The 8,814-nt window shown below is 54.2% G+C and overlaps 1 protein-coding gene across 1 annotated transcript; it reads left to right on the top strand.

Annotated features, from left to right (window-relative positions):
* Positions 1 to 6,981: 6,981 nt before the first annotated feature.
* On the top strand, positions 6,982 to 8,190 carry KRP23_4324 (uncharacterized protein; the record flags this gene model as incomplete). The annotated part of the gene is made up of 1 exon (XM_067889267.1): positions 6,982 to 8,190. The coding sequence occupies one exon, from the start codon at positions 6,982 to 6,984 to the stop codon at positions 8,188 to 8,190; it is 1,209 nt and encodes a 402-aa protein (XP_067748442.1).
* Between the last annotated feature and the right edge of the window lie 624 nt (positions 8,191 to 8,814).

The raw sequence follows: 8,814 nt of genomic DNA, 5'->3' as shown, positions 1-8,814 counted from the left end.
AAGACGAGCCTTGAACTTGATGATCTTCCCGCTCGGGTCACGCTTGATACGGAACACCCACTTGCACCCGATCGCCTTCTTGTCTGACGGCATGTCCACCAACTTCCAGGTGCGGTGATCCTCAAGCGACTTCATTTCGCTTTCCATGGCGCGCAGCCATTCGTCCTTGTACTTGCTCCGCATGACTTCATCGTACGACACCGCGCGCTCACCGTCGTCGTCTTCGGTGAGGAAGCAGTAGAGGGAATCGAACTCAGCCTCGTAGTCGTCCAGGTTGAACTCACCCCTTCGAGTCCCGGGAAATTCGTCTTGGTAGCGCACGACTCCACGCCTTTTGCGTGCCGGACGCACCATCCACTCCTCTTCGCCGTCTCTCCCTGGTGTGCTAGAGCCACGCGTTGGCACAGATCCGGTCGGTCCGCTGTGCTCCTCGGGTTCGTGGAGTGGGCGTGTCGGGGGCGTGCTGAAACCGTCGTCAACACTGGGTTCTTCGGTGCGCTCCTCTTCTTCATCGTTGTCGATGATGTCGATCACCTCCTGGTTGCGCGTCTTCACCATTGTGACCGGTGGCGCTTCAGCAAACGTCACACTCCTTGAAATCACGATCGATCCGTCGCTGGGGTCCAGGAGTCGATATGCTTTGTGTTGCTTGGCGTAGCCGAGAAACACGCACTTGATCCCCGAGTTGTCCAGCTTTTTGCGTTTCTGCTTGGTCACATGGGCGTAGCACTCGGTCCCAAAAACGCGCATGTGCTCCAGACGTGGCGCCCTCTTGAAAACCAGCTGGAATGGGCTTGCGTGTGGGCTTGACGTGTTAGGCAACACGTTCCGAATGTCTGCAGCTGTCATGATGGCCTCGCACCAGTACGACTTGTCCATCCCGCTCTCCCCCAGCATGCAGCGTGTCATTTCGACCAGCGTACGGTTCATCCGCTCTGCCATGCCGTTCTGTTGCGGGTTGTAAGGCACCGTGAACTCTTGCTTGATGGTCTTCTCGTCGCACAGAGCCACCATCCCCGCGTTGCAGTATTCACCGCCGTTGTCACTGCGTAGCACCTTGACCTTGATGCCCGCACTTGTTTCTGCCTCCTTGAGAAACTTCTTGAACGCCTCACACACTTCGCTCTTCTTGCGCAGTGGGTAGATTGTCACAAAGCGACTCTTCATCATGATGAAGCTCACAATGTACTTGTAGCCCGACTTGGATGCAGGAGTGACGGGCCCCAACACATCAGAGCACACAGTGGTGTCCTTGCGTGCGCTCTCCCTGGCTTCGAGTCCCTCCTTGGTCGACTTGAAAGGCTTGCGTGCCTGCTTCGCAGTCGCACACACGCCACACACGGTTCCAGGCTCTGCCAGCGCACCCTTGAGTTTCCCGTCCTTGATCATGGAGTTTAGCGTGCCGAAAGACGCGTGGCCGAGTCGCCGGTGCCACAAATCCATATTGTCTTCAGCCGCATGGCACTCGTCGCCGCCCTCAATGTTGAGGAACATCAGCTTGCCTTGCTTCCTGCCCGTCGCCACCACTTGGCCGCCGCGTTTCACAACGCACTGCTCGCTGTCCATAGTCACGGTCATGCCGCGTGCCGTTGCAGCCGTGAGAGAGAACAGGTTCTTGTTCAAATCTTGAACGTGCAGTGTTTTCCAGTCGCGCGTTTATCCACGCACTACCAGTCCAGACACGCAGAACAACTGTTCCAACCCCGAGAATCTTCAAGCTCGCGCTGCTCTTTGCGCTGCTCTTTGCGCTCGATATGGTGCGCGCAGTCTTTACACCCGAGTACTCTTGAAACGCGTCGCGTGTCTTGCACATGTGTGCCGAAGCACCGCTGTCCATCACCCAGCACTCGCTAGCAAAAGCTTCCGTCGCATGGAACGCAACGTTCGACTGGTCTTGGACATCTTCATCGGGACTTGCCTCGGAACGGCAATCCCTCGCATAGTGGCCAGGCTTGCCACAGTTGAAACATTTCCCGAAGGGCCCCTTCTTGCGCATCCCGCGTGCGTTCTTCTTCTGCTGCTGCTTCCCATTGCCCTTGCCGGCAAGAAGCGCAGTCGCCTCTTCGATGCGGTTCGAGTCCTTCTGACGCACTTCTTCCGCAATCAGCTTGCTCACCAGGTCTGCAAGCTTGAACTCACTCACTGACATGCGAAACGCTTGAACCAGAGCCTCGTAGCTCGATGGCAGACTCCGCAGCATCGTCGCGCAGACGTCTTCCTCAGTTGGCTCACACCCCGCGTTCTTCATCTCCATCACGAGCTTCTCCAACTCCGTCACGTGCTTGCCGACGGAGGACGCCGTGAACTTGAACGCCGAGAACTTTTCCTTGAGCCACAGCCGGTTCGCCATGTCTTGAGTCTTGTGGAACTTCTTCAACGTGTCCCACGCCTCCTTCGCAGTCGTGGACGTCACCACGTGCATCAACTGCGAGTCATTCAGGTTGAGCACAATCGCCGCGTGCGCTTGTTGCTCCTTCGCCGTCGATCCGGCTTCCCCGGAGACAGCTTCCCACAATCCCTTGGACATCAGGTACATCTTCATCTTGTAGCTCCACAGCGAGTAGTTCGAGCCGTCGAAAGGCTCGACCTTGAACTTGGTGTCGGTACTTGGGCTCATAACCAAAAGGAAGTTGAGCTACGAGCTGCGGAGAGTTGAAAGCTTAGAAGACGGCTTCGGGCCGAGATTGCAAAACCAAAAGTGAGATTGATTGAGTGAGTTTTAGCTGCTAGCCTGCCTCCTACGCTCTCTTGTCGGCAAAAAGAAAAACGTCCATGTGGGGACTCGAACCCACACCCTACGGATCAAAGACCCGGCACTTAACCCACTACACCATACTGCATGACCAAAGTCACGCACACCCTACTCCTACATATGTAACTCTTACTATGCACCCACACGCATGTCCACGCCGCTTCAGCACTTGGACACGCTCCCACACGCTTGTTCTCACGCGCACGCAACCTGCGCGTCTCATCATGAGCACTTGACGCCGCTACAAATCCCCCCGCACACGCGTAGAGGCACGCGCACGCACACACGCCTTGCACCCACACCTGGTGCACACACGCACATGCACACGCAGCACCCTCTAACAGTTCTCTCTCTCCGAGTCGCTTGTAGCGACTCCAGGCTGTCCCAACAGACCGGCTTACGGCGGCGATGACGTCGTCAATGCCCACCACGGCGTGGTCCTTTGTTACCCACATCCGGTGGTGACTCAAGGGTGGAGTCGGGAGTTCCATCGACTCCGTGTGGCACATTGTTACCCACACTAGAGGTGCTCCCAGCAACCTCGACCCTGGCCACGGTCTCGACCGCCTTGGCCTCACGTGGGCTCGTTTCCCTTGGGGAGTTGACTTCACCTGGCGTCGACAAGGCCGAAGGCCGTACGGTGCCATAGTCAGGAGCGGTGGGTACTGTTGGCATTGCAGTTCCCCTCGCTGGACTCGACGTCCCGTCCACCGGCATTGCCTGTGGCGGTCCGTTGCCCGCAGTGGACGGTGTCATGACACCCGTTGCGGCTCCTGCCGCAACTAATTCTTCGGAGTCGTTCCCGACTTGGTTCCGGTGGTAGGCCTGGCTGCTGACAGAGGTGGGAACATGACTCACCAATGCTCTGTCAGTAGCAGCAGGCCGGCTAGCCCCGATGGCTTTGCCGCGCCAGTCTATCCAGGGCTCATGCTTCTCAAGCCATGGCATGCCCAGGATCAAGTCGTACTTGTCCATATCAAGAACGAGGAATCGTTCAGTGGAATTAAAGCCCTCAAACTTGACGGACAGGTCCATAAAGACCTTGGGCACCTCCACTACAGTCCCGTCAGCCAGTCTGACTAGGACATGCCCGTTCCCTTTGCTTTCTCGTAAAGCATCGGTGAACTGGTCGCTCTTGCGAGCGACCGTCCGGCGGCGCGCAAAGTTCTTTGACGCCCCAGAATCGATCAAGATTCTCATGGGATGATCGTATCCCCGTACACTTGCATGTACTACAAGCAGCCCTCCACTGCCCTTCTCCGCTTCAAGAGTACAGAGACTCTCAGGGGCTAAGCCTTCATGGTGCGCACCACCCGCGCACCACTCATGAAGACTTAGATCTTCCCCACTAGGGCGCCCCGCCCCTACTGGTTTCCTGTGTTCCCCTGGCCACGGGGTCGCGGCTTTTGCCAGCGACCCCTAGGACCAAAGGGATTGGGAGGAAACCGCCGTGTTGTTCCTCCCGCGGGGCACGCACGTTTCATGTGCCCCAGTTTGCCACAGCCGAAACAGCGAATGTCGTGCTGTTCGGCAAGGCTCAGGTCCATCGGCACAGGACCGTTGAAGGGGCCTCTACTTTGGGGCCCGCCCTGAGTGGAGCCCCCAAGCCACGCAGTGGCAGGAGTGCGAGCCTGTCGATGGCTGTACTCCTCCTGAAGAGCGATTTGAATCGCCTATTCCAGGGTGCTTGCTTGCACCCGAAACAGCTGCGTGCGCGCTGGGCCTACTCGCAGGCCGTCCATGAACACCGTCACCTTGATGTGTTCATGGAGTGGGTTTCCCACCAGAGATGCGGTAAGCTCCAGCATCTCCTGGATGTACTCGTGCAGCTCACGCCTCCCTTGCTTGCACGCAAGGAAGCGTGAGCGCTGGCGGTACTCATAGTTCGCCGGGAGGAAGGCGGCTCGAGGCTGCTCACACAGCTGAGCCCAGGATGCAAAGCATCCAGGCGTTGTCGCTTCGCGCGTGTACGCCCAGCTCTTTGCTCGACCACTAAGGTGGGAGAGAGCAAAAGCGACGCGGAGTCGCTCGTCCGAGACGAGAGCCACGTCCATAGCGAGCTCGACCTCTTGGACCCAGAAGTGAAGGTTTTCCCCTTCCTTTCCTTCGTAGGGGTTAACCTTCAGCCTCAAAGGCTTGGGCTGAACTGATTTCTGTTCAGCCATAGGGGCCTGTAGGCTCCCACGTACATGGGCGATTAGCCCTTGCTCGTACGTGTCGAAAGCGCTTACGCGCTCGAGCTGCTCGGCAGGTGTTGCTGCCGCCAAGCTCTGGAGGGCATCCATCCCGAAGATGCCCGCCATCTTCCGAACGGACTCGAACTGCGAGTCGTTCAAGTGAGGAAACTCACTGCGATCCATGGTGGCTCAATGCTTGAGACCACAGAGGATTCAGGTAGTCCAATCTTACCCGCGTAGGCGAGGATTGACTACAAGTGCTACCAAGTGTGACGGGAGTCACACAGCACCTTGCGCTCGAGGAAGTGCTAGGAGTATACAAACTCCAAGTGAACGACGGTTCACTAGTTCCCGGTCTTGGGGAACGGTTGACTTAGACAACGTAGTTTATAGACTGATATATTTATAGTTAGTTACCTAGAGATCGTCTTGCAATACAATTCCTAAGTCAACTATAGTTTATCCTATATGTTTTATGTATGGGTGGCTGTGAGCCACCACCACGTGTCAGTGGTGTTGGGTACACCATGTACCCAACCCGGAAGAGTGACGGGCACTCTTCAGGTAACCTCGTTACAGCAGTGATGACACAATGCGTACGAGCACATGCAGCGATGACGCAATGCATGCGGCCCAGGGGCAGTTGAGAACACGTGGACGAATCGGATTGGTCAATATTCCGATTCGCTGCTTGGTAAGGAAAAGTAAGTTAGCAACGTGTAAAGAGATAATAGAGCTCACTTCGGCATTTGCCCTCATCCCATCAAGAGCTTCAACAATGTCCCGGGCTTCAGCTTTTGTAGGGCTAAACGCTCTAGTCGTGTGGATGAACCGCAATTATGTCAGCTCGTACGGTGCCATAATCGTTCGAGCAAACCGAGAGCCGATGTCAATGTTTGTTTTAGTACTAATAGTAGCGATAGTATATTTTAGTATTAGTAGTAGCAATCGGCTGCTATCAATTCCTGGTGTGTTGGCTGGGCTTGACTACGATCTTTCGTCACGTCCACGGGGGAACGGTCGAGGATTTCAGGATACTGTGGATGAAACGCACCTCCGAGTAGAACATGCGTCAATTCCCGCAATCAACTGTCCTCCCAACCCAAAGCATTGCCTCTAGTTATAACCAGAGTCTTACCAGCATTCCAGACTCTCGCAAATCCTCTATCAAATTATATTTGGGTAGTTTTGTAATATCGATAAAAATGATCCATACAATGCGCAAGCTAAAACGACAAATATTTGATGTGCTGTGATATTTTATCCCAAAATTGTGAATGTTGATTCAGTCGGACAAGAACGACATTCGTGTAACCTCATGGATCAAGAACTAGCATACGGACCATGGACGCCCGCTCACGGCTAAAAAGAGGGTCAAGCTATCCAAGAAGACAAATACTGACTAGATCGTCACCATGCAGCAGCGCAAGGGTATGTCATTCGATGCGGACAGTTGAGTGACCGAGAGCGTTGATTTTTACTACATAGTACTGTATTTCAATACAGTTCAATTCCCCCTTTTTCATCACGTCACGTTTGTTACTTACAACCGATTGAACGCGGCCTTGCTGCAAAGACGTTAGTGTCGTTAGGGAGTTGGTTAGGGATTGTCGAGTGTGAGGCTGTTTTTGGTGAATGAATGAGCTGTGGGACCTAGAGATTCATATCTACGAGAAGATCGATCGACGCCCACGCGTGCTGCTCTCCCATGCCACCACTACGTTCGTGGGCTTACGGCACTACTAGCCGCGCTCAAGATGTATGCCTCTTACCTACTGTATCCAACTAAGCCTTGATGAATGGGGGAAAAAAAACTTGTATAATCCGAGGTGAGTTAGTTGAAAATATCCAAAGCTTCTCGGGCAACGCATGGCATTAGTCAAGAAATAATTCCCCTCAGGCAGTAATTAATGGATCACCATCGCTGAGTTGCTCCTATACGGACCACAGCTGGTATGCTCTTATCCAGTGCACTCCGGTGTCGCCTCGTCTTCGATCGCAACGGTATCACATCACTTGCAACGTTAGACTCGCCACCGTGTAGCCGGCAAAATGGACACTGCTGAGCCTTCGACTCTGATTCGCGACTGGGCCGCTTCGACTGCTGCATCATGGACGAAGGAGGTGAAGGCAGAGATGAGACTTCAGCGACGACGCCAATGCATTGCACGGTGTCGAGCCAGAACGAAACTGGAACTCCAGCAGATGCACCAAGAGCGGGAACGACTCGAGCAACAAGTGAAGCAGCAGCTCGCGGCTTTACGTGAGGGCGTTGCGAGGAGAGCGAACGATGACGAAGGAATCAGCGACGAGGTTTATCAACTCGCCCTGGAAAGTGACGCTCTCCGGACTGAGGCACTTGCGATTCGTAACCAGCTACAGCAGTACAATCGTTGCTGGTCGCTTGTCCACGAAGCTGCTGTAGATTGTGGTCTGTCCTCAGAGGAACCTTCGAGTTCTCTTCCAGTTCGCGAAGCTAGCAATACGCCCAAGTCTATTTTGTCACGTATTGAAGAACAGTCTGGCTGGCGCGTGCATTTCCCTGGTGGGGAGCCGTCGTTCTACTACCACCCATTCACACGAGGTATGTTCGACAACACCATGGATTCCTGCGCCTCTCAATTGTCTCCGACCGCTCTACCTGGTAGTGGCGTCGGAGAGTTCCTGGGCTGGAACGTGCGTCAGGCGACATTGGCTTCGGGCTTAGGCTGTCAATATCTTGTGGCAAAGGCGCGGTTCAGCAAGCGTGTGCAGTGTTCGCTTCGAGAAGCTTTCGAGGCGATGAAGAGGGAACGCATTGACTCATGGCCTGTGATTGTAACCCCAATGAACTGGAGCAGCAGCTCTTCGGACGCTAGCACAATTGTGCTACAGCGGTTTGATGACAACACGAGCGTACTTGTCCGGAGCGTGCAAGGTGAAGTGAATCTTCGTTACGTCTGCCTCGTGCAACGCTCCTGTTGGACCGAACGAGAGGGCAAGCGAGTTATCACGTACGGGATGGTGATCGCAGACTCGGAGGCTAATAAGCGAAATCGTTCGGTGGAGACGAATGATGGCGAGGTGGAGTGGATTCCGGAGGGAGGCGTGCACCTGACGCTGACGGAGGTAGATGACAAAACCATCGACGTTGTCTACGACCACTGGGGTGGCTGTCAAGGAACGCTGCACGCTCAATATTTATTCGTGCAGTGGGCGCACTACGCATTCCGCTGGGAACAAATGGTCGTACCCTCGCGTTTGCTTCATTCAGAAGCGTAATTGTTAGAGAGAGCGCTTCTCCGTGTAGAAGTAATTTGATATGCAGTGCTAACCAATTGTAAGGATCTTTTTGGGGTCCCTCAATCAATTTGCACCTTTGACTACATGAATTCCTGTGTGAGCCCTGCCCATATATGACCAACATAAATTGTGTATCTTTCGCGGGGAGGACACGGTGGGCACAAAGTCAAGAAGTTGGGGGTTGTTCGTAATCGGGATTTAACGGAAATGACCATTTCGCTTGAGAACTTACCTCAATCCATCAACAGTAACGCAATCACCCTGGGTACTACATGCATTATACTGAGTCGTCGTACAGGACTGCCCTGGCAATGGAGATCTGGGTGCAGAAACAAAGAGGCAAATTTTGCATGCATTGAAAGCAACGGTCCGCTCAGATTCTGGTTACGCAAGGGTACCGACTAGTGACGAGGCTAGGAGTGAAAACCACAAAAACTGCAGCAGCTCGAGCGACATTATTCGTTGACTTGTTCTGAGTTAGCAGTACAACATTCCCGTGTTACACTACATGTAAAATGCTATACATACCAAGCAAGAAGTCGGTCGTATCCTCAAGTAAACAATCTTGGCTGTCTGTATCCTGGGCCAGGATTCCTGGCTGGC

Source organism: Phytophthora ramorum (genome assembly GCF_020800215.1).
Source record: "Phytophthora ramorum isolate Pr-102 chromosome Unknown Phyram_PR-102_s0003, whole genome shotgun sequence".
NCBI classification, from domain to species: Eukaryota; Oomycota; class Peronosporomycetes; order Peronosporales; family Peronosporaceae; genus Phytophthora; species Phytophthora ramorum.
The sequence above is the reverse complement of the archived record's forward strand: the minus strand, read 5'-3'. Positions and strand labels throughout refer to the sequence as shown.